Here is a 25,640-nt window from a genome sequence, read left to right as displayed (position 1 = left end):
ACAAACAAGACATTTAGTCAGTGGCAGAAAAGTCAGTTGAATAACATTATATTTCCAAAGTAATACATGCTAAGATTTCCTTTGAGCCCCAAGTTCACTGAGGGCAGAGATTCTAGAGTTCATTTCCAAAGTCTTCATGATGAATTAAAGCCAGAATTTCAGACGGATCTCTGAAGGGAAGAAAGCTATCGTTACTATTATCGATAATGGGATGCCAAGCACACGTAATGCAATTTAAACCGTTCCAAGTGCTTTCTCCCCGACTCTCTCATTTGATTCCTGTCTCCATTTGACAAACGAGAATAACTAAATCCCAGAGAGCTGGAATGACTACACTGAAGTCCCACAGCTAGTTAGCAGCAGAGTGCTGGCTCCTGTCTGCTTGGCCTCGGGCCATTTGCACTCAACAAGGAAGGAAAACATAATCAGACTAGGCTGATATGTTCATCACTTAATCTTGGATCAAACCAGCAGCCCTGCCCCTGCATGTCACAGACCTTGCCGAAGCTGCCTTTGCCCAACACCTTGATGAAGTTGAACTCATCCAGGCCCAAGCGCTTGGCCTGGCCTTGCCGGACTTCACCATTCTCGCCCGGGCTCGCCAGCTGGCCGTCAGTGGATGATGCTGCCCTGTGTTCCTCCCCTCGGTTGTCAAATGACAAGGCCTTCCGGATGTTGTTTTCAAGTTCTTTTATTTCTAGGGCCAAGGGTGACAAGATATTGCATTAGCGCATTACCTCACGAGCCCTTCCCATTAGGATTTAATACTCAGAATTTACCCCCATGAGCTCTCAACCCTCTTTCTGGTTCTTCATAGCAGCAGACCCAGTGGGGCATCCCTTTACGTGTCTTCATTTGCTCTGCACACTTTCCTTGGCACCTAACGTACAGCAAGGCCTAGGCATGCAAAGAGGAAGTCGTCCCCGCCAACCAACTCCTTCAGATCTTCCTTTTATTCTGGGACCAGGCCACCTCTCCGAAAGCCCCCTTCAGCCAGTAGCCTATTTATTCCATTATTCTAGGTGTAATACAGGAATCCCAGCCTTCTCTGGAACCTCGCAGAGTCCCAAAGGCAACAGGTACCCTTCCAGTTTCCTTTGAAAATCAGAACAATGACTAATGGAGAACCACTGTTACAGTAATTATTGGTGAGGTAATTGTTTCAATAGCTGGGACTAAGAAGCCTTTGCCTTCTAAAGGACTTTATTTGGCCTTGTTGCTGGGTTTATTCTAAATACCCATCTTACACAAGGTTATCTAACAAAATGAGCAATGGGCTTATCATTACCAAAAGAACTGCTTCCCAAGAGTGACATGCTGCAAATTTATCTTGGACGGGACAGGGATTCCTCAGTACGATTTCACAACTATGACACAGCCTTGTGCCCCTCCAGAGTATGTGACCTGAATTACCTGGGGATGATAAGGCGGGATGATCCTTTGACCTTTTCTATTTGAGGAAGCTTTATTGTTAGCTATATATTCACCAAGACGTACACTCCTCTGTGCAGAAATGGGCATCTTAAGCATAAACTATTTTTAAAAGATGCTCCTGAATAACTGGGATCACAGGAGGGGAACACAAACTACTGACCCTTGGGAATCAGAATCACGCATTAGTGGCCACGTGCTGATTGACACAGAGACAACTTTGGCTTCTTTTCAGAAGGACTGAGGCCAATGAGAGCTCACTCCAGGGACCTGGAGATCTTCCTTGGATCTGGAGTTTGACTCCTCTGAGATGTGTCGGGGCAGGGTAGAGGGGAGGGGTGAAGACAGCTCCCGAGTCTACAGATATGCCCACGCCAATTCTGCAGTTTTCTATCTCTTACTCTTAACTAAGTATAACTTTTGGTCTCAGCACAGAGCTTCTCAGCCTAACTTCCAAGGCAAGTTAATAAGTGGATTTTGGAAGACAGAACTTGGATGCTTGGGGATTATCAAAACTTGAAGAAAATGTCTTTCTATGTGTTCTGACAACAGAGGGAAGAGGAACAGTGCCTTATTTCTGCTCTGCAATAACGCCCTGTCTTGCTAAGAGGGTTTTCACGTCCCTTTGTGCTCACAGCACTGTTGGGAAATGCCGTACTTGCGCTGACTGGGGCCAAAGAGAGGTCCTGAGGGGCACGGTGTCCTGCCAAGGCTGGACAGCACTCTGGGCAGGGACCAGGCCTAGAAACCTGGGCACCTCATCCCTTACTTGGGGTCTCTTTACCATATGACCCTGTCTCCTTGAAGCTCTCAAAGGGGATCTCAGCATTAAAAAAGGGAAACATGAAAATACCCACACTGGGCCGGGACAGTACCTGCTTGCTTGGAGGCCCCAGAGTACCGTCAGCTTACTAACAGGTGGGTCAAACCTCTTCTGAAATGAAGCAGGGTATAAGGATGTAGAAAGTAAACCAGAGCAGCATGGAGAGGGCCTCAGACCAAGTATTCTGTGGCCTCAGGACTGGCACACCCCCTCGCAGCTGTTTTATTTACTCCTAGGTAAGAAGGGCTGGGTCACAGGCATGACCCCCAGGGAGGGTTCGATGGCATGGATTCTGAGAAGGGGGTCCCTATGCCAGGAGGGGCGCAGTCTCACCCTTACCACTGACTTAGTTCCTGACCTTTGGACAAAACCTTTTCAACTCTCTGCCTTCCACTTCCTACCCTGTAACCTGGGGATGGTAAGGGAGCATGGACAAGAGAGTTGGCGTGAGCATAAAATCAGGATAAGGAAGACGAAAGAAAAGGGGCTACAAGGCACTACTGTTATGATTCATGAATGATTGTGAATGTTCTGCCGATGCAAAAATCCCTTCCCAGTGAGATCTGGTTCTGGTCACCAGAGGGGAAGGTCTTAAACATGTTAAGTCCCTCCTCAGCCTCGGCATCCTTGGATGCCTGTAGAATTCAGAAACCTCTGATGACTTCCAGCACATTCTGACAGGGAAGGAAACGTCCTGAGCTGAGCTCTAGAGGGGAGTCAGTCCTAGAGCTGGCTTCCTCCCCACTGCTTCTCGCAGGCTCTTCGCCAGCTTCACCTTCCTATCCCCACCCACCCACGTGGTAGACGCCCTCCCCAACCCATTCCCCGACTCCTGCCCTGTTCTCAGGTTTCAGGTACCAGGATGAGAGTCAGGGAGGAAGTAAGTCAGACTCAACTGAGCAGTGCTGATGGGCCTGGGAGCAGACGCTGGGCAGCGGGGTAAGAGAAGGGCTTCTCCCTCTCCTGAACGTGAAACCAGGGAGAGGCAAAAGAAAAAAAGAACCACAGCACCCCAGCTCGCTCGCTCTCACCCTGCCTGCGGGCGGATTTCAGGCTGGCACAGCCATTTAGTGCTTCACCCTCAAGAAAGCCTTGTAGAGGGAAAGCACAGCTAAGGAGTCAGCTGGGAAAGGTCACCTGGAGACCCTCCAGGGCTGCTGGCTGTTTCTGCTCACAAGGCCATGCTTGGATGAAGGGGCCTCGGGCTCCCTCGTCCTTCCAAGGACAGAGCTCAGAGGTAAAGAAGCAAATCTGAGAGTCTCACCTTGGTCACAAGGGGAGGTGGGGGCCGACCTGGATCGATCTTCCTCAGACAGTGAGCTTCCAGAAGCAGGCTGCGGGGACTCAGCACCAGCAATGAGCTAGAGAGAGGGAGAGAACGAGGGGAGAGAGGGATCAGAAGGGAGCGTGGGGAGTTTCCCTGAGGTCAAAAGCATCAAGAAACGATGCCAGGGGCCCTAGGAGTCCCTGGCGCACAGTAGCAGTTGCTGAATTGACAGTCTGAAGGCAGAGACTCAAGGTTTCATTTGCCAGTTAAAGGGAAGAAAACAAGAGATGTCAGTTTGCTTGATTTTTATTCTATCCAAATACAGCTGACCTTTCTAAGCAAAGCCCAACCTTATCCCTTCCATGAAACCTCCTTTGCCTACCCAAGAAACGCAAGTTACCTCATCCAGAGCAACTTGACACTTGCCTCTAACAGCCGCTTGCCATTTATTCATTACCTTGTTCAGCTTTATTTAGTTTGGGGCTCGCTACTCAGGTAGACTGTAGGTTCTTTGAAAGTAAGACCCTATCTAGGATTTGTATTCCCTGGTGATTGCAGAGAGTGATACACATAACAGAAGCTCAATAAACATCTTCAGGCCTATCGGTATTTGTCGGCAATTGGCAAATTTTAGCAGGACACCCCCAGTGAAGTCTGTTTCCTGGCGTAGGTGCTGGCATATCCATTTTAAGTTCCCATTTAAGTCAGAGGTTTCGACTCTGAGATTGCAAGCCCTTCTTCTCCCTTTTACTCCTGATCTACCTGCTGTGCACACACGTTCTTTCTGGATGATGGACTACTTGCAAGGGGCAATGCTAAGGGAACCAAAGCTCTAGCAAGCCTGATGCTCCTGCAAAGAAGCCCTTTAAGCTTCTGGCCAAGGGCACTTGTCTCCCATCCTCTCGTACTAACTTGAGCTACTATTTGGTTCACTTGACTTTTTCCAGCTTTTGCATTAAAAGCATCAAAGCAATACAAATATCAGGACTGAAGTCCTTTAGTCTTTGACTTTGTTCCTTCCTAAATTTCTCCATGTTGGCTTCTTACCTCCAGGATCTCCCAAATCCAGGGCAGATAGACGATGCCTGGCTACTGCCATTATGGCCCATGTAAATACAGGGGAGGGGGCAGGTACTGAGTTTTCTCTGAAATGTTTCATGACAATAAGGATTCTGCCTCAGTTTACTTCTAGCAAGAAACAAAATCATGTCTCCTGAACAGGGCTCCCTGTAGAGCTCATAAATGTGTGTGTTCAACACCGTCATCACAGGCTGTTCGTCTAACCCGCCTCCTCGGTGGAGCCCCAGCATTCTGGGTGCTGACATTCTGCTTGCAACTCCGATGTCTTGGGTCAATAACTGAAGTCCTGTTTCCACCAGCGGGACTGACAGAGCTGAGAAGAGCCACCAGAAGCACAAAATCTCACAGTTAACCAGAGAAGAGAATGGTTTTTTTCTCCAATCCTTAAAAAACTGCTTTGTTTATTGGAAAGGTAAGGAAGAAGAAGTTTAAGAAGACAGAAACACCCCAAACCTTCCCATTTCAGGGAAAAGGCTCCTCCGAGAGGCAGCAGGGAAAAGGCATGGGCAGCTTCTAAAATACCCTCCAGAAGGTACTTCAAGCGAAAATTCAGGGACAACGTTTGGGAGTCAAGTTGTAGAGGTGCCCAGAGTCAGGCTTGTTTTCTAGTTAAAAAAAAAAAAAAAAAATGCCTGGGCTTCCCTGATGGCGCAGTGGTTGAGAGTCCGTCTGACGATGCAGGGGACACGGGTTTGTGCCCCGGTCTGGGAGGATCCCACATGCAGCGGGGCAGCTGGGCCCGTGAGCCATGGCCGCTGAGCCTGCGCGTCCGGAGCCTGTGCTCCGCAACGGGAGAGGCCACAATGGTGAGAGGCCCGCGTACCACCAAAAAAAAAAAAAAGCCTGATACCGGGCAACGAGGGCCACCCACCCCCACCAGGATTTCTTGCCCAGTTAACATGGTTCCAATTTTCTCATAACTTAGTCTTTCAGAGAATTCTTACATTTTCTAGGCTAGGATCCAAGGCTAAGAAGGGTCTTCAAACAAAATGCTATGGATACCTTTAGCTCTATTTACATCTGTGGGCCCTGACTTACCAAAATAACATTTTAGCAAATGGATCTCTTCCTACTGACATTCAGAACGTCACACGGATAGAGACAGGGCTTTGGTCTCCAAAGACAGGCCCAGATGTTTCATGTCACGGGACATAACAATATTCCTCGGGCAGCCGAGTACCGGCACTATCACAAATCTTCTTGGCTTGCTTCCTAGAAAAGAATGTGGTTCCAGCTCTTCATCCATTTATCCTCATTAAAGTGATACCAGAGGCAAAGTCTGAGCACTGACATTGCTTTCATGCCAGTCCTGGAGGCAGATAAGTCTATTTCCCTGTCTAGAGTGGAGTCTTTTCTGGAGGGAATTCCAGAATCCTCATCTTGAAGCTGACGTTCCCCTAAGAAACACCACACTTGAGACTTGCTTAGCTTTTCCCCACCTCTGGAACCGAAGGAGACTTTCATGTTACCTGCCTGACCTTTTCTTTTTTCTTGAAGCACGTGCTGCTTCAAGTCCAGTGTCTCAAACTCAGCAGTCTCAGAACTTCACTCCAAGTGACTCTCGGGAAGCCAACACGGAGATGCTGGCTCCCAAAGAGCTCCAGAAACACCACCTAAGAGCCAGTTACCTTTTTCCTCCTCTGGCCACTGTTGGTGATTTTGTCTGGAGTGACGCCCAGGTCAGCCAGCACTTTGGCAATGCCCCTGGCGTCCACGCCACAGTTGGGAGCCACGTTGGTCTCGCAGCGCCGGTGAACGTTCATCTTGCAGACTGTAAGGAAGCACAGAGGAGAGGCTTCCAAATGGTCACAGCCTAAAACATTACCTCATTTTGTGCTGGTTGTAAAAGGAACACATGTTCATTTGTTAGAATTTGGAAAATGGAGAAAGACAAAAAAAAAAGAAACATGAAAGATCACCCATCATCCCCTCACACAGAACTAAAACCATCCATCAAACCACCATACGGAGGTCACCAGTTTATGGATAAATAAAAATCACACTGAAATTTCCTTTCAGGGAGCAGAACACTGACCACAGGACGTAACTGGTTTCTCTGAAGAAAGTTCATTTGGATGCTGAACCCAAATGGGTCCCCTGTACACGGTTCACTCTATTACTCTGCTGAAAGGTGGGAATATTCCCAAGAGAGGGATGCCCACAGTACAGCCTATCAAGATGCTCATCTGAAAAGAAGGAGACTGAATGAGGTGACCTCCAAGGCCCCTTTCAAATCCAAAATCTGGGTTCAAAGGGACAAAGGCCACGCTTGAATGTCTCTGTTTTGTCCACATCACTTCACTGTCCCTGGTGTAGGACATCAAAGGCGAAGATGTAAACTGTTTGGGTTTCCAGGCCAGCACATAAGGAGCTTGGAAGTTGTTGCTCTGCCCTAATGAGTAAAAAGCTGAACAAACTGGAATATCAACAACTCTTCTTAAGATTTATCAGAGAAGTAAGGTCAGAGGGCAAACCGCTGCCCTGAGGGAGAGACAGACAAGTAACTATATGAATCACAACTTAGTGGAGCAGAAACTCCCGAGCAGCAACCCCGTGGAAACCAGTGCAGGGTAGGGAAGCTGGCACTGAAAGTGGCGAACTGCTGGGGTCCCAGAGTGGACAAGTCTGAGAGTCAAAGACTCTAGGCTGACCCCGTCATAGGGGTTCCCACACTTTGGGAGCTTTACCTCTAATTGTCTGACCAGGTTTCTCACAGTGAACATTGGAGAAAAATTCCCTCCTGCTTATGACAGGGGGAGAGGGAAAGGATTTTGAAATATACCAGAGCACCCTGTTCTTAACAAGGCCTACTCTCAGGAGAAGCTATTTTGCCAGAGACTAAACTATTGTAGTTTTATCAGATCCTAAGCAACCTGGGGGAAGGGAAATACCCAACTCCAGCCCATGCTAGCTATCCTGTCCCACATAAGGTGGAGGAGGGGGGGACCCTAAGAAACATGTGTAAGGCTCATAGTTCAGAGGCACAGGCTCACAGAAAGACTGAGATCTAATCATAGGACTACAGAATGCTTCCCCTCCCCCAACACCTTAGCACCATGTTACTAAAGGCCTTTTATTGCAGTTCCTGTTACCCAACACATCATGTCTGACTATCAAAAAAAAAAAAAATTACAAGGCATACTAAAAGGCAAAAAACAGTTTGAAGAGACAGGGCAAGCAGCAGAACCAGACTGAGACATGGCAGGGATGTTAGAATAACCAGACCAGGAATTTAAAACAACTATGATTGATATGCTATGGGCTCTAATCAATAAAGTAGACAGCATGTAAGAACAGATGGGCAAGCAGGGAGATGGAAATTCTAAGAAAGACTCAAAAGGAAATGCTGGAACTCAGAAACACTGTAAGAGAAACGAAGAAGGTCACTGATGGGCCCATTAGTAGAATGGACATAACTGAGAAAAGAATCTCTGAGCCTGAGGATATGTCAACAGAAACTTCCAAAACAGAAAAGCAAGGGAAACATACTGAAAAAAAAAAGGGACAGAATATCTAATAAATGTGGAATGATTACAAAAGGTGTAACATATGTGTATGGGAATACTAGAAGGAGAAAAAAGGGAGAAATGAACAAAAGAAATATTTGAAGCAAAAATGACTGAGAGTGCCCTCAAATTAAAGTCAGACACCAAACCACAGACCCAGTAAGCTTAGAGAACATCAAGCAGGATAAATGACAAAAATCAAAACCAATAACAAACTACACCTAGGCATATCATATACAAGCTGCATAAAATCAAAGATAAAGAAAAATAATCCTGAAAGAAACCAGAAGGAAATAACACCTTACCTACAGAGAAGCAAAGATAAGAATTACATCTGACTTCTTCTCAGAAACCACATAAGCAAGAAGAGAGTAGAGTGAAATATTTAAAGTACTGAGAGGGAAAAAACAATGCAGAATTCTGTAGCCTGTGAAATTATCCTTCAAAAGTGAAGGAGAAATAAAGACTTCCTCAGACAAATAAAAATTGAGGGAATTTGTTGCCAATAGACCTGCCTTGCAAGAAATGTTAAAAGAAGTTCTTCAGGCAGAAGGGGAGAGGCAGCATGTGGAGAGGAGGGCCTCTGGAGTGTGGAGTTCCCGAGTGTGGAGGCTATTAGCAAAAGATGGTGGATCGCTTGGCAAACAGTGAAGCAAATACTAGACGTAAAAATATAGTAGAAAACTGTTTTGGAGCAGCTGGCTAACCCTTAACTACACCTGGATGGGTTCTTATTGGAGAAGGAGTATTGACTAAGTTGTGCACAAAAAAAGCCTAAAGCAAGGCAGTTTTTCTTATTTAATGATATTCTTGTATATGGCAATATTGCCATCCAGAAGAAAAAATATAACAAATAACATATTATTCCCCTGGAAAATGCCACAATGGATTCTCTCACAGATGAGGGAGACTTGAAGAATGGATGGCTGATCAAGACGCCAACTAAATCATTTGCAGTTTATTCTGCCACTGAGAAATCAGAATGGATGAATCACATAGATAAATGGGTTACTGATTTGCTCTCCTAAAGTGGGAAGACACCCAGTATGAACATGCTGCTGTCTGGGTTCCTGACTCTGAGGCAACTGTATGTATGCGCTGTGAGAGAGCAAAATTCACACCCGTTAATCGTCGTCACCACTGCCGCAAATGTGGTTTTGTTGTCGGTGGGCCCTGCTCTGAAAAGAGACTTCTTCCCAGCCAGTCCTCTAAGCCTGTGAGGATTTGTGAGGTCTACTATGACCTGCTTTCTACTGGGGACATGGCCAGGTGCCAGCCTACTAGATCGGACTCTTATAATCAGTCACTGAAGTTTCCTTTAAATGATGTATCTGATGATAATGACGATGATGATAGCAGTGACTAGGGGAATATTTTGAAATATTTAATCAGATGTGACTATCTGAGAAATCAGCTCTGGGGCGAATGTAAAATCCTGAGCTTTCTGTCAGTTTTGCTCTAGCAATGAATTTGCCTGAGAAACTTTTAACCTATGTGCCTCAATATATTCTATAGAAAATAGGTCCTGTTACCATCCCCCAACCCCAACTGCTGCTGCCGCTCTCTCCTCACCTCCCCCAGCTCCCTATTCTTCTATAGGGATAGACTATTGTGAATATATCAGAAAAATTTTTGGTTTCTTATTCTTGTTTTAATTCTACACTGTTTTCTTGAATGGTTGGGAAAAGATGTTTATTTACCATATCATGTACTATACTGTTGTTTATTATATGTTCTGTAATATGGAAAAACTAAAGGCAAAGAATGATGGAAAAGGAGTATGATGTGGTCAGTTAATAATGTTATTAGCTTTTTTCTAACCATCCTATCTAAAGGTTAAGACACCAGTAACAGAAATACATGCTTTGGAAATACTTTGGCTTTTTCATATACCAGGTGGTGCCTTATCATAATAGCACTGTTGCATGTAATAAAACCCTACCTTCTCACTTTTTAGTTTGTTTTAAAAATACACTGGCTGGGCTTCCCTGGTGGCGCAGTGGTTGAGAGTCTGCCTGCCGATGCAGGGGACAAGGGTTCGTGCCCTGGTCCGGGAAGATCCCACATGCCGCGGAGCGGCTGGGCCCGTGAGCCATGGCCGCTGAGCCTGCACGTCCAGAGCCTGTGCCCCGCCACGGGAGAGGACGCAACAGTGAGAGGCCCGTGTACTGCAAAAAAAAAAAAAAAAAAAAAAAATACACTGGTGCTCTTTGAGGTGTAAAATGAATGTTATAAATGGGTGTGATTAGAAAATACTTCTCATTTGACAGCTACAAATAACTAAATTTAGAGGTTCTTTATTCCATATGAATAAATATTTTTCCATAAAATAGTTGTGATTACTGTATATTTTTACTTTTTGTAGGTACCAAATTATAACTGTCATTCTGAGGAATCTGGCTTGAAATTTATCAAATACAAATTGTCACTGCATTATTTCTACTTTTAGTGAGACATATTTTTAGATGTAAATTCATCTGCTTTAACATTGTTTCTAGAATGAAAAAGCTTATACAACTTCTTGAAATTAACCAATCTCTTTAAAAAAATATCATGCTAGAGCACAGATCTACTTAGGTTGAAGATTTGGAAGAAATAATGTATGAGAATGGTTAGGAGAGACCAGTTAAGTTTGCCTAGGCTTCATATTTGTGGAAGTATTTTCTATTTCAATGTGAAACTATCTTGAATTTACAAATATAGTGTTATATTTTATAAAGTTTTGTAAAGTCCCAAACAATATTTCTATTTTTGTAAAACAACTGTATGTTTAATCTGTTTCTGAAATCATTTTGCAATCTATGGAAATAGAGTAGCAATTGATCTTCCTAAATTGTGAACTTTACTGAGTCAGTCTAGATGGCTTTTAAGAAGAGGTAATTTTTCACTCTTTGCTTTTGAAGCAGCCATTAGGTTGAAAGTATATTTATCATATAAAACTTGATGCATTTTACACTACTCTCTCCATTTGTATGCTGCAAATAACTGTAGTCTTTCAAATAAGAAAAATCAGTCTGAAGTTTGTTTTAAATTCTAAATTCTTTTGTTTTCAAAGGGCACAATGATAAAGGGGTCAATTCTCCTAGAAGACATTAAAATCCTTAATGTGTATGCACCTAACAACAGAGCACCAAAATACGTAAGGCAAAAACAGTGAACTGCAAGGAGAAATAGATGAACCAACTATTATGGTTGAAGACTTTTAACACCCCTCTATCAGATAGATACAGAAGGACAGATACAGAAGGCAGAAAATCAGTAAGGACATAGTTGAAGTCAACAGTCACATTAATCAACTGGATATTTATTGACTGCCTCATCCAACAACAGCAGAATACACATTCTTCTCAAGCTCACAGGGAACATTTACCAAGACAGAGCACAATGTGAGCCATAAAACGCATCTTAACAATTTTAAAATAATAGAAATCATACAATATCTATTCTCAGACCACAGTGGAATTAAATCAGAAATCAATAACAGAAACATATTTGGAAAAATCCCCAAATACTTGGAAATTAAATAACATACTGCTAAGTACCACATGGGTCAAAGAAGAAATCTCATGAGAAATTTTAAAATATTTTGAACTGACTGAAAATGAAAATACAACTTTTCATAATTAGCAGGATGTAGCAAAAGCATCCTTGAAAGATACAATCTGCCAAACCTCACACACGTAATACAGTGTGAAAGATCTATATCTATTCAAGAAATAAAATCAGTAATTAATAGCCTTCCAAGACAGATAGTACCAGGCTCAGATAGGTTCACTAGTGAATTCCAGGACCACACACTTAAGGAAGAAATTACACCAATCCTCTACAATATCTTCTAGAAGATGGAAGCAAAGGAAACATTTCCTAACTCCTTTTATGAGACCAGCATTATCCTAACACCAAAACCAACAAAGCCATTACAAGAAAAGACAACTGCAGACCAATATCTCTCACAAATATAGATGTAGAAATCCTCAACAAAATACTACCAAATTGAATCCAACAGTGTATAAAAAGAAATATATATGATGACAAAATGTGATTTATCTCAGGTATGCAAGGCTAGTTCAGTATTTGAAAATCAGTTAATGTAATCCATCACATCAACAGGCTAAAGAAGAAAAATCACAAAGCCTATCAATCAATGAAAAAAAAAAGCATTTGACAAAATCCAATACCCATTCATAATAAAATCTCTCAGCAACAAAGAAATAGAGGGGAACTGCCTTAACTTGATAAAGAACATCTACAAAAACCTACAACTAATATCACGCTTAATGGTAAGAAACCAGAAGCTTTCTAGTTCCAAGAACCAGGCAAGGATGTCCCCTCTCACCACTCCTTTTCAATATTGCATTGGAAGTACTAGCTAATGCAATAAGACAAGAAAAGGAGGTAAAAGGCATAGTGCTTAGAAAGGAAGAAATAAAACTGTCTTTGTTTGCAGATGACATGATTATCTATGCAGAAAATCTGAAAGAACTGACCAAAAAACTGGAACTAATAAGGGATTATAGCAATGTTGTAGGATACAAGGCTAATATACAAAGCCAATCACTTTCCTACTTATCAATAATGATTACGTGGAATTTAAAATTAAGAACATGATATCATTTGCATTATCACCTAAAAAATGAAATACTTAGGTATAAATCTAAGAAAATATGTACAAGACTGAGGAAAACTACAAAACTGATGAAAGAAACAAAAAAAGAACTAAATACATGTAAAGATATTCCATGTTCATGGGTAGGAAGTCTCAATGTTGTAAGGAGGACAGTTCTTCCCAGTGTCATCTATAGATTCACTGAAATCTCAATCAAAATCTCAGGAAATTATTTTGTGGAGATTGAAAAACTGATTCTGAAGTTCACATGGAGATGCAAAAGACCCAGAATAGCCAACACAATATTGAAGAAGTGTTGGACAACCAACACTACCTGACTTCAAGACTTACTGTAAAATTATAGTAATCAAGGCAGTGTGTACTGGTGAAAGAATAGACAAACAGATCAATGGCACAGAATAGAGAACCCAGAAACAGACCTACACAAACATAAAACTGATTTTCGACAAAGGAGCAAAGGCAGTACAAGGGAGCAAAGACAGTCTTTTCAACAAATGGTGCTGGAACAACTGGATATCCAATGCAAAAAAAAAAAAAAAAAATGAACCTAGACACAGATTTTACACCCTTCACAATAATTAACTCTAAATTGGTCATAAACCTAAATATAAAACTCAAAACTATGAAACTCCTAGAAGATAACATAGGAGGAAATCTAGGTGCCCTTGGATATGGCGATGACTTTTTAAATATAACACAAAAGGCATGATTAATGAAAGAAATAATTGATAAGCTGGACTTCATTAAAATTAAAATTTTTTGCTCTGCAAAAGACACTGTCAAGAGAATGAGAACATAAGCCACAGACTGGGAGAAAATATTTGCACAAGACATATCTGATAAAAGCTTATCCAAAATATGCAAGAACCCTTAAAACTCAACAATAAGATAATGAACAACCCAATTAAAAAATAGGCAAAAGACCTGAGTGGAAACCTCACCAAAGAAGATATACAGATAGCATACAAGCATATGAGAAGATGATCCACATCATATGTCATTAGGGAATTGCAAATTAAAACAAGATACCACTACACACGTTTTAGAATGGCCAAAATCTGAAACACTGACAACACCAAATGCTGGTGACAATATGCAGCAACAGGAATTCTCATTCATTCCTAGTGGGAATGAAAAACGTCTTCCACTTTGGAAGACAGTTTGGTAGTTTCTTACAAAACCAAACATACTCTTAGCTTACAATCCAGCAATCACACTCCTGGTATTTACCCAAAGTAGTTGAAAATGTATGTCTACACAAAAACCAGCACACGGATGTCTACAGCAGTTTTATTCATAATTATGAAAACTTGGAAACAACTAAGATGTCCTTTAGTAGGTGAACAGCTAAATAACCTGTGGTAAGTTCATACAATGGAGTATTATTCAGCACTAAAAATACATTAGTTATTAACCCATGAAAGACATGGAGGAAACTTATGAACATTACTAAGTGAAAGAAGGCAATCTGAAAAGACTATATACTGCATGATTCCAACTATATGACTTTCTGGAAAAGCAGAACCACAGAGACAGTAAAAAGATCAGTGACTGTCAGGGGTTGGGGAGGGGCAAGAATGAATAGCCAAAGCACAGAGGATTTTTAGGGCAGTGAAACTATCCGTATGATACTATAACGGTGGATACAACACACTGTACATTTGTCCAAACCCACAGTATGTCCAACACCAAGAGGGAACCCTAATGTAAACTGAGGGATAATGATGTATCAATTTAAGTTCACTGATTGTAACAAATGTATCACTCTGGTGGGGATGTTGATAGTGAGAGAGGCTGTCCGTGGGTGGGGGTAGGAGGGTATATTGGAAATCTCCGTACTTGCTCCTCAATTTTGCTGTGAACCTAAAACTGCTCTAAAAGTTAAAGTCTATTAAAACACACACACGTGCACGCATGCCCGCCCGCACACACACACACACACACACACACACACACACAGAGTTTCTGGAGTGAAACCAGGCAGGATGGCCAGACCTCCTACTGGCCCTTCACGGCCTGGTCCCTGACCTAGAGGGAGGGACAGCGCAGACTCCACTCCCCCTCCTTCCCAACCCAGGCTTGAAGAGTTCAAGTGAATTATGGAGCTGAAGATGCCCACAGAACCAAAGGCAGGGGTGTGGGGATGGGGGAGCATGTGCGCTGATGGGAGGGGAGCTTTCTCAGGCAATATAAACAAACGAGAAAGCTCCACCGCAGCCTGGCCATGGTGCCAAATCCATTAACTGAGTTATTACTAACAATGCCTGAAAATCCTCAGAGCCTCCCAGACGCCAGGCAACAGCACTCAGCTCTGCATCCTCTGCCCCACTCCCCTTAGCAACCGCTACCCTCTGACACACAGCCCACCTCACCTGCACCTGCCCACCAACTTCATGCAAGTCGTCTTCTGTCTCTTCTGAGGTGACAGAAAGGACAAGAATGAAGCAACCAAATGAAGAGAGAGAATTTCTTAGCAGGGCAGCTTACCTAGGTGATTTAGTCACTGGCGCCCCCTAGTGTTGTAACGCCAGACCTGTCCATCCTAATGAAACAATTAGCTCGGGTTGGCTGGTCAGTAAGATAGGATCGGTCTTTGGAGACTTTGCTTTTCATTTTTTAAAATTCTGTTATTTCCCTAGGAGAACTGTGTAGTTGTCCCAATAGGTAAGTAAAAAAAAAAATCCAATAACATGTCAGTTAAAATGGACCACATGAAAAAGCAACTTTGAAGGTGCTTTGAAAAGTCTGGAAACAAGAGGGCAAAGTTGACTGAGGGAGGGGAACTTGACATAATTTAGGCAGCCACAGTGGGGCTCCTGGAAGCTTTAAGGTGACACCCAGAGGCTGCAGATCAGTAAGAGAAAGTGGATGTGCCAGTTGGAATCAAAAGAAAGGGGAAGTCAGAAAGAGAAAAACAAATACCGTATGCTAACACATATATATGGAATCTAAGAGAAAATAAAAAGGGCATGAAGAACCTAGGGGTAAGACGGGAATAAAGACACAGACCTACTAGAGAATGGACTTGAGGATATGGGGAGGGGGAAGGGTAAGCTGTGACAAAGTGAGAGAGAGGCACGGATATATATACACTACCAAACGTAAAATAGATAGCTAGTGGGAAGCAGCCGCATAGCACAGGGAGATCAGCTCCGTGCTTTGTGACCACCTAGAGGGGTGGGATAGGGAGGGTGGGAGGGAGGGAGACGCAAGAGGGAGGAGATATGGGAACATGTGTACAACTGATTCACTTTGTTATGAAGCAGAAACTAACACACCATTGTAAAGCAATTATACTCCAATAAAGATGTTTTAAATAAAAAAAGAAAGGGGAAACGTTTGGGGCAGACAAACCAGCCAAATCACCCCTTCTGCACTCCTCTGGCCCATCCCGATTGGTGAGCACCCAGGCCCAGTGGCAAGGCTCCCAAACCCCTCACAGCTCGAGGCTGCCCCTAAGGCTTCCCTTTCCAGGCAGCTTCATATTGTTCATTTTCAACTGTTCCACCTGGATGAAGAAACAGAGCTGCCTTGCTGGGGCTCTTCTAAAAGGAGGATCATTATAGTACTACTACCTAGTTTTTCATCACATATTTGTTGAGCTCCTACTCTGTGCTGGGTGGTACTGCAGCAGCAGTGTCATCCTCAGGACAGATGGGGGCTCGAGCACTCTGACCTTCATTTTGGTTTCCATGTTTCCACCCTTTTCATAGCTGAGATTAGAGCGAGGATTGCAATGGGGCAAGTCAGGCTGTTGGGATTTCTCCCAAAGCAAGCGGATGACACTGTCAGAACAATGACAAAGGGAGATGGGCAGGCCTATGTGCCCTGCAGAAATCTCTTTCCGTGAGGGTTATTTGGCCCTAGAGGGTGAGCCAGGGCAGTGGTTTGATTTTGTAACAGGTTAGTCAGCCAGGCCACACTCAGAGGCAGAGCACACACAATTTTGAACAGGAAATTGTGTGCTTGTGCCATGGAGGCTGGCAGGGGTGGGAGAGTGACTGATGCAGAGTCCTGGGCAGAAGATGAGAACAGGAGGTTAGAGGGGAGCTCCTTGGGGGTTAAACTGGGCATCAACTGTCACCAGATAGAGAATGGGCACTGGAACCACCATTCAAAGCTTTTCAGAAGCAATGACTGGCCAACTGTCTGCTACCTGGCATTCCGCAGACAAAAACTCTGACTGAGTCTCCCACTGACCTTCCACTTAAGATGCGGGGCATTTGTCATGATCCCCAGGCATTGCCAGCTGCTACTGCAAGGATTCAGAATCAACCAAGGAGACTCCTGTGGCGTTTCCGTGCTGAGCAGGGAACTGCTTCTTCCTCCCCTGCCCTCTAGGTATAACTCGTTACCTACCTAGAACATCTTCCCTTGCCCTCCTTTCCAGGTCCTTCTCCTCCCTCAAGGTGTAGCTCAAGCCCCATTCCCCCCAGAAAGCCTGTCCTGACCAAGTTCCTGTTGGCCTCTCTTGCCCTTGAACTGCTCACACATATTTCTGATTCACTGCTTGAACTGTTGTCTATATTTAACTTATGTTTTAATGCCCAAGTAGAGGGCAAGTTTCTAGAAAACTAAAGTAATGTTTTAACTCCAAGTTCTCCCTGATGCCTTGCACAAACCAGGATGCCATGCTTTTCAGTGTAATCTAACTCTGTGGAAATTAGTTAACACACAGGCAGCAAAAATGACCAGACCCCAGCAGATAATAGGTAACTGAAATCCTAAAGTCACTACATAGGCAGTTTCTGATCATGCAAAATTAAATGTCAAGGCACAAGAAGGTGAAGCAGTCAGTGAACATGACTTATGTAAAAACAAACAAGCAACAAACAGGTGAAAAGTCTCCTTATGTAATTCCCTCCTTATGTGGTTCAACCACAAAAGATAGGGCTTAAAGTTACTACAGACTTCCATGAGCATTTCTTCATAATTATTCATACAAATGCATGAAGATGCATATATGAGGATGTCTGCAGCAGCATTAAATGGTGAGGACACAGAAACAAGTAAATGTCCATCAAGAAGGTAAGCTTTAAATAATGTATGGAATGTCCCATGATGTGGAATATTAAGCAGCCAGTAAAAAGAATGATGCGACCTTATATACGCTGACTTGTAGGAAAAGCAAATTATAGAACAATGCATATAGCATTTAATTAACAAACATTTGTTGAAGGCTAATGTGCCCGGCACTGTTCTAGATGCTGGGGAAACAGCAGAGAACAAAATAGACCAAAAAAACCTCTGCCCTCATGGACCTTATATTCTGATTAGGAGAGGAAGAAATAAACATAAAATATAGGTAATTTAAGTTATCAGAAGGTGACAATTGTTGCAAAGAGGAAAAAAAAAAGCAGAGGAAGGTGAAGGAAGTTAAGAGATGGGAACTTCAGTTTTTAAAAGGGTAGACCTCCCAGAGAAGGTGATCATATTTCTGTGTGTGTGTGTATGGTGGGAAGGGGGGTGGGCGGTATCTAAGTTGGCTTATAATAATCTCCACCTTCTGGTATCTGACCCTTCACACCATTCCCTCCCATTAAATGGGGGGCTGGACGTAGTGATTCTCTTTTAAGGAACAAAAAATGTCAAAAGTGATGGGATGTCATTTTTGAGATTAGGTTACAAAACAGTATGGCTTCTGTTTTGAGCATACCCTCTTGCTTTCTTGTTTGCTTGCTCTGAAGGAAATCAGCTTCCATGCTGTAAGTTGCCCTATGGAGAGGCCCATGTGGCAAAGAACTGATGTCTCTAGCCAACAGCAACATGAGTGAGCTTGGAAGGGATTCTCTTCCAGTTGAACCTTCAGATGAGACCAAAGCCCCACCTGTCAGCTTGATGCAAACTCATGAGAAAACCTAAGTCAGAAGCACTCAACTAAGCTGCATTCAGATTTTTAACCCAGAGAAACTCTGAGGTAATAAATATTGGTTGTTTTAAGCCACTAGGTTTGGGGATAATGTGTTATGCACCAACAGATGCCTATTACAGTGTATATGTGTGTATATAAGTATTCATGCAACAAATGCACACAGAAAGGCTTGAAAGGATCCACAGCAAACTGTTAGTAGCAGTTAAGGCTGGGGATGGATGTGGAAAAAGAACACAAAGGACTTTAATATTTTTTATACATATCCTTGAGACTTAAGTCTTGCTTGAATCTTTCCTAGTGAGAATTATTTATTATTTGTGGCTGTGTTTGTTTGTTTGTCTTTTGGCCACGCTGCACAGCATGAGGGATCTTAGTTCCCTGAGCAGGGATTGAACCCATGCCCCCTGCCATGGAAGTGCGGAGTCTTAACCACCGGACCGCCAGGGAGGTCCATGTTTTTCTTAATTCTAAAAGTACAAATAAAAGTTGAAGATATGACAAGGAACCTAGTTGTCAAAAAATAATAGTGAAGGGCTGATATTTTCAAAAATGATGAGAATAAAAATCCTTTTTCATGTCTCTAATGTTTTTTAAATATCCAAAAAGGAAGGAAGGGAAGGAGGGAGGGAGGGAGAGAGACCTTTCCTTCCTCCTATCTTCATGGCTCTTGCAGCCACTCCACGAGGTATATACAGCTAAGATCACTCTGTTTTCATTACTTTCATTATAATTCTCAGAAGGCAGGTGGGCAGTTGGGGTCACCTGGCCAGTGGGCCCTGCCTGCAATTGCCCAGCCAGGCAGTGATAGAACCAGGACAGACCAGTTCCCTGGACTCCTAATCTGGGATCTTCACTGGCCACAGCTCTCTGCCTAAGGGGTTTCCCCCAAACAAGATGGCCTGTTCTTCATTACCCACGGGAAAGTGACACTCTGCCCCTTAGCCCACAAAAGCAGGCTCAGATCACAGCTGTTACTAGGATAGGATCTGAGAGAGAGAGTCAGGAAGCCTGGAAGGAGATTCTTCAGGAATTTCCAGGCCAGACCTTTCCCAACTGTACCTATCCTCCACCTCGGTACAGAGCTGCAGTCAGAGGGGACAGGCAGGAGTAGGGAGCCCACCACAGATGGGGACGGGCAAGCCAGGGCTGCTGCAGGGCCCTGCAGGGCACACTGTGGATTGTGTAAAGAGGTCTGGCTTTCTGTTAAACTGCCCCTCGGTGCCTGATGACTTCAGGGCGGCTGTGCTGGAGACATGAGTGTGAGCTCATGGGCAGAAGAGAAGTGGGCGGTGACCCACAGGACACGTGAGAATCCCACATCTTCTTTAGAGAAGGAAACACAAATCCTAAGGTATTGGGAGTCTTTACCTCCACAGGGAAATAACTCCATGAGTCAATGGAAAAACAAAACACAAGTGCAAAAGGACCCTAGGGGGGTCACTGTGCAGGTGGTCAGGTTGGGGAAGCAGCACAGTTCAAATAAGGTGAAGAACAAAAAGGGTTCAAATGCCTCAGTGATGCCAATATTTAAACGTTTGAAGCTAATTTCTGGACTAATAGTGGCTGAGGGCTCAGACAGACCCTCAACGAGCCTGGAGAGAGACACAGCAACTGTGCCAGCACTCAAATCATAAGACAAAAGACAGGAGGGAATTCCCTGGCAGTCCAGTAGTTAGGACTCCGTGCTTTCACTGCCGAGGGCGCAGGTTCAATCCCTGGTCAGGGAACTATGATCCCGCAAGCCACGTGGCACAGCTAAAAACAAAAACAAAACAAAACAAAAAAAAACAAAGGACAGGAATGAAATATTTTGCCTTATCACTTAGTGCTGGTGTTTTTCTGCCCTGATTAAGGACTCAGTTACCAAAAACAGCCCGTGAGCATCCTCCAAGCATCTGTCCCCTCTGGGACGTGGGAGGGAGGTGGCAGCCCGGAGAACAGAGGCGAGTCCCATAGGCCCCTTGTTGTATCCCCTTGTGCACATTGTTCTCCATTCTCCACCAGTAAAACGGGGGTAATTATGTTCCCTCTCCCTGGCTGACAGAGGGACGATCCCTGCAAGAGTGTATGCACCACACTTGAACCCATGTGGCTCAGGCAATTTTAGGCTGAAGGGAGAGTGACCAGGACAGTCTCCTAGCTCCTTCCCTATAGACCCAGGCTCGAGAGAAACTGGTTTCACTAAAAATACCTAAACGGATTATCGCCAGGAGCGGGACGGGCAACAAAGCTGAGCTGACGGCCAAGTGGCTGGTGTCCCACCACGACCAAGGGATAGGGGCTCCAGCCCAGGAGGCCAAGGCAGCCTGATCCAGCAGAGGTGAGGATCTGACGGAGTCTCCCCGAGCAGGAGACGGCATGGAGCACGGGTCAGAGCCAGGTCAGGAGCCCGCTGCCTGGGTTTAACTCCAGCTCCATGGGGACTTGCTCTGGGACCCCGGGCAGGTAACTAAGTCTTGATTTCCTTTTCTTAGCAATCGTAGGAGCGGAACCAGGCTTAGACCCAGACACGAGGGGCCCCTGCCCTGGCCCCTCCTGGTCTCTTCTGGTCATCAACCTCTCCACAGGGTAAGGGGCCTGCAGGGGCAGAAAGACTTGAGGTTGAAAAAGGATCAAAAGCGAGAAGCAAACACAGGGGATTGGCGGGGCGGGGGGTGGGGTGGCGGGCAGTGAAACCACTCTGTATGATACATGTCATCATACATTTGTCAAAACCCATAGAGTATCCAACACCAAGAGTGAAATTAATGTAAGTTATGGACATTGGGTGATTATGATGTGTCAATGTAAGTTCAGCGACTGTAAGAAATGTATCACTCTGGTGGAGATGTTGATGGTGGCGGAGGCTCAGTGTATGTAGGGTCAGAGGGTATATGGGAAATCTCTGTACCTTCAGTTCAGTTCTGCTGTGAATCCAAAGCTACTCTAAAAAAATAAAGTCTATTAATTGAGAGAGAGAGACAGGAAGAGCAAGAGTAGGAAAGGAGCAAGGAGGAAATGGCCAAGTCATGGTAGCAGAGGAAAAGGACAGGGAAGATCTGTGAAATTTGCTGGGGGCCCTAAATTCTGAACAGCCTTTACCTTCTTGTCTCTGTGTGGCCTGACCCCCGCACATTCCCCTGGGCTCCAGTGAACAGGAATCCTTGCTCTAGGCAGCCTCGCTCATCCCATCCTTTACTTGAGCAGGCTTGAGAGTGTTTCCTGCCAAAACAGAGCTGAATACACTGTCCCTGGGCCTTGCCTTCTCCCGGGGTCATCCAGGGACCCACAGCCCTAGTTGCTGCGTCTGGCTATCTGGGCTGCTTTCTAAAGATATCAGTATTTATGATATGACAAATCTTCATTTAGATTCCCTAGGTAGATCAATAATTAACAGATTTACTAAAAACCAGACATGGCTTCATCAGAGTCCCATCCAAAGCAGGCACTCTGCTTCCCAGCAACCCCACTCAACTTTCCAAAAATGCATCACTCCTCTGAAAACATTTGAGATTCCTGCTGCATTATTTTTCTTTCTCTTCCTTTGTTTTAACGTCACGTAATGGCAAAAAGGATTTCGGGTAGGCCCTGTTTCTTTCAGGTCATGTGCTAGAATTCTAGAAAGGGAAATGTGAATGTCTGGGAAGCTCACACAGGACACTAGATGTGTCAGCAGCCAGCACTTCCTCCTGTCCTGGGGCAGGTCGTCCTCATTTCCCGCGACAGCTGTTTCCAACCCTGCTCACACCTTCCACACCACCCCCACTTCTCACCCCAACTTTGAACAGGATCTCCTGTTTCAGAAATCCTTATTTTTATTTGCAATGCCCTCAAAAGATTCAGAACTTAAATGATCACTCTGCCTAATCACCTCCTCCTGGACTCCCTTCCCCAACATAGGACACATATCTGTACCCTGGCCTGGCCTTGAGGCTTTCCTTCCACTGGGAGAAGGGGTATCCATCTCTCTGTCCCTGTTCTGTCAGTGGTCCCCTGTCTCTCCTGGCTCACCATTTCCACTGTCTTTTTCCTGATTATATAAAATAACCTGAAAATACTTCACCCTCCATTCTCACTTCAGCCTCTGCACTTGGGCATCCATCCCCACTGCCCCACCAAGACAGCTCCTGCTGAGGGCACTAGTGACCTCCCTGTTGTTAAATCCAACCCCATGCTCAACTTTTTTTTTTTTTAATTGAAGCATAATTGACCTACAACACTATGTTAGTTCCAGGTGCACAACACAGTGATTCAATATTTCTATACATTACAAAATGAGCACCACAATAAGTCTAGTTACCATCTGTCATCATACAAGGATACTACAGTATTATTGAGTCTATGCCCCATGCTGTACATTTCATCCTTGTGACTGACTCACTTACTTTGTAACTGGAAGTTTTTACTTCAATCTCCCTTACCTATTTCACTCCCCCCTCCCCCCCATCAACCACCTGTTTGTTCTCTGTATCTATGTCTGTTTCTGTTTTGTGTTTGTTCATTTGATGTTTTATAGACTCCACATATTAGTGAAATCATACAGCATTTGTTTTTCTCTGTCTGACTTATTTAACTTAGCATAATACCCTCTAGGTCTATCCATGTTGTCACAAATGGCAAGATTTAATTAATTTTTATGGCTGAGCACTATTCCATTGTGTTTGTGTGTGTGTGTGTGTGTGTGTGTGTGTGTGTTTACACACCATCTCTTCTTTATCCATTCATCTATCAATGGACACTTAGGTTGCTTCCATACCTTGGCTATTATAAATAATGCTGCAATGAACACAGGGGTACATGTATCTTTTCAAATTAGTGTTTCTATTTTCTTCAGGAAAATACCCAGAAGTGGAATTGCTGGATCATACGGTAGTTCTATTTTCCCATGTTCTACTTCTTACTTTAAATAACTTCTTGGAACCATTTGGCACTATCCATCATTTCCTTCTTTAAATTTTTTTAAAAATACTCTCTACCCTTTTGGCTTCCATGATGCCATTCCTTGCTACTTTTCCTCCTACCTCTGAGATCTTTCCCTCCCAGTTCCTTTGCATGCTCATCTTAGGATGCTGGTACCCGCCCCAGATTCCCAAGTTGTTTTCTTCTCTCTTCACACTCAAGGTACTTATCCTGGGGATGACATCTACTTTATAGGTTTAACTACTACTTAGACATTGACAAATCCCAAATCTAAATGCTCAGTCTAGACTTCTCCTCTGAGTTTCGATGAGAAGGTCCAATAGTCCGACAGCTCCATGTAAACTTCCCACAGGCACCTAAAAGTTAACATGCCCCCAACTCAACTCCACAATCACTGCCTCCAGCCCTGCCCTCCCTCATGTGTTCCCTGTCTCAGCGAGTAGTGTCGCCATCCTCCCAGTTGGATCTCGTCACTACAGCCAATAAATCACTCCTCGATACCTCTTAAGTTAGTTTCCTTCTTTATTCCCACTATAGCCAGTACCTTATTTCCAGTCCTCATAATTTCTCATTGGGATCCCTTCAATGACCAATTGGTTCATGGCTTCAGCTTTCCTTCTTGTACTTTTACCTCTTTCTCCAATTTTTCCACAATAGGTATTTATCAATAATACATTCACTAATAATAAAATACTGTTTTTATAACATAAAATAATTTCATAAAATTTAATGTTTTTCATTTTTAAATTAAATTAAAAATTTTAAATAATAAAACACTGTTTTTAAATAACGTCCATGAGAGTTCCTGCCCAACAGTTCATGGTTGTCCAACTCTGTGAGCAGGTTGGGACCAGCTTGTGAAACTGGACACTCTATCCAGGCCCCCAGGGTATGTCCCCACCTCCCCATATTACATGCCATTACCTGTGTCACTTAGCACACTCATTTGAGCAGAAATCAATACACAGGCAGGACAGCAGGAAACAGAGGAAGAAACTCAAGACTCAGAAGTCAAGGTTCAAACCCTATTTCTGCTCACAAGCTACATGACATGATCAAATTACTTAGTCTCTGAGCCCGTTTCCTCATGGGGGCCATGGGCATAATGTAACATCTATCACAGGCCTACAAAGGATCAATAAGATGTGATAGTGCTTTAGCAGGGTTCCTTCCAAGAGTAAGCTCTGAACCACAGATGGTGACAGAAAAATCTCTATGACTTATTTCAGGGCCTAACTCTGAAAACTTTTCTTCCCTTCTACTCTAATGTATTTTTTCCTTCAATTTCTTCTGCACTTTCATAGACTCATCTTGTCTCCCCAGCTTGTCCACTATCTTAAAAGATGGAGCCATGCCTTCCTTCTTCTGGTTCCCTCTACAGAGTCCCTTGAATGGCCTCTGCACAGAGACTGCTTAGCAAATGCTCAGAGTAATTAATAAGGGCTTAGCGAGGGCTTGGGCTCAGTCCTCTGGCCAGGCCTGGAACACACTCTCAAGGCTATGAAAAGATTCTTTAAAGGAGGGACATCGGAGTGCAGGTGTGGGGGAGGAGGCCAGGACCAGCGCCTTACCTTTGCACTGCAAACCCTGCCGCAAGAGGCCCCAGAGCAAGGAGCCACAGTGGTCGCAGAAGGTGGGAACCTTGTAGTTGTGGATCCCGAACTTGTGGGGCATGTTGACACTGAACCGCTGGGAGCCCACCTGCAGGGACGGCAAAACACAGGGTCACCGCTAAGCTCCTCGCTCTGAAAGCTGCCCTGGGAAAGAGGTGCAGAGAACCTCCCTGCTGGGACCCTTATCCCACTCTCTCTGCTGCTCTGCTGGACTCTCCTCCCCCATCAGTCCCCTCCGGGACTCCAGACCTCCAACTCCCATGGCACACAGCACTCAACCTGTACCTCACATTTTGACCTGAAAGAATTGTCATTATGTGCTTTTAATGCTGCTTGAGCACCAAAGCCTAGCTAGGCAGAGTCTTTCTGCAGCCTGATGGTGGATGTGGGATTCTGTGAACACCCAAGAACCCAGCACAGCCGTGGAAACTGTAGGTCATCAGTTAGGACAAACAACCATCACGATGGAGATGGCTAACACGGAATGGTGACCACTAAGGGTGCTAAGGCGTCGGTGCTGAC

At 44.2% G+C, this 25,640-nt stretch overlaps 1 protein-coding gene and 1 pseudogene across 3 annotated transcripts in view; one reads left to right on the top strand and one right to left on the bottom strand.

The window, feature by feature from the left end:
• PRKCE (protein kinase C epsilon) overlaps window positions 1-25,640 on the bottom strand; it is a 548,717-nt gene that overhangs the window by 193,962 nt on the left and 329,115 nt on the right. For all 3 annotated transcript variants that reach the window (XM_060116774.1, XM_060116775.1, XM_060116773.1), the window contains 4 exons: window positions 25,077-25,206; window positions 6,230-6,372; window positions 3,519-3,615; window positions 498-697 (listed from right to left, as the gene is read on the bottom strand). In XM_060116774.1, coding sequence (XP_059972757.1) covers window positions 498-697; window positions 3,519-3,615; window positions 6,230-6,372; window positions 25,077-25,206 — 570 coding nt within the window. The remainder of the gene's footprint in view (window positions 1-497; window positions 698-3,518; window positions 3,616-6,229; window positions 6,373-25,076; window positions 25,207-25,640) is intronic.
• Window positions 8,733-9,473, top strand: LOC132501225 (pleckstrin homology domain-containing family F member 2-like; annotated as a pseudogene).

Source organism: Mesoplodon densirostris, chromosome 14, assembly GCF_025265405.1.
Source record: "Mesoplodon densirostris isolate mMesDen1 chromosome 14, mMesDen1 primary haplotype, whole genome shotgun sequence".
NCBI classification, from domain to species: domain Eukaryota; kingdom Metazoa; phylum Chordata; class Mammalia; order Artiodactyla; family Ziphiidae; genus Mesoplodon; species Mesoplodon densirostris.
This window is presented reverse-complemented; position numbering and strand designations above follow the sequence as displayed.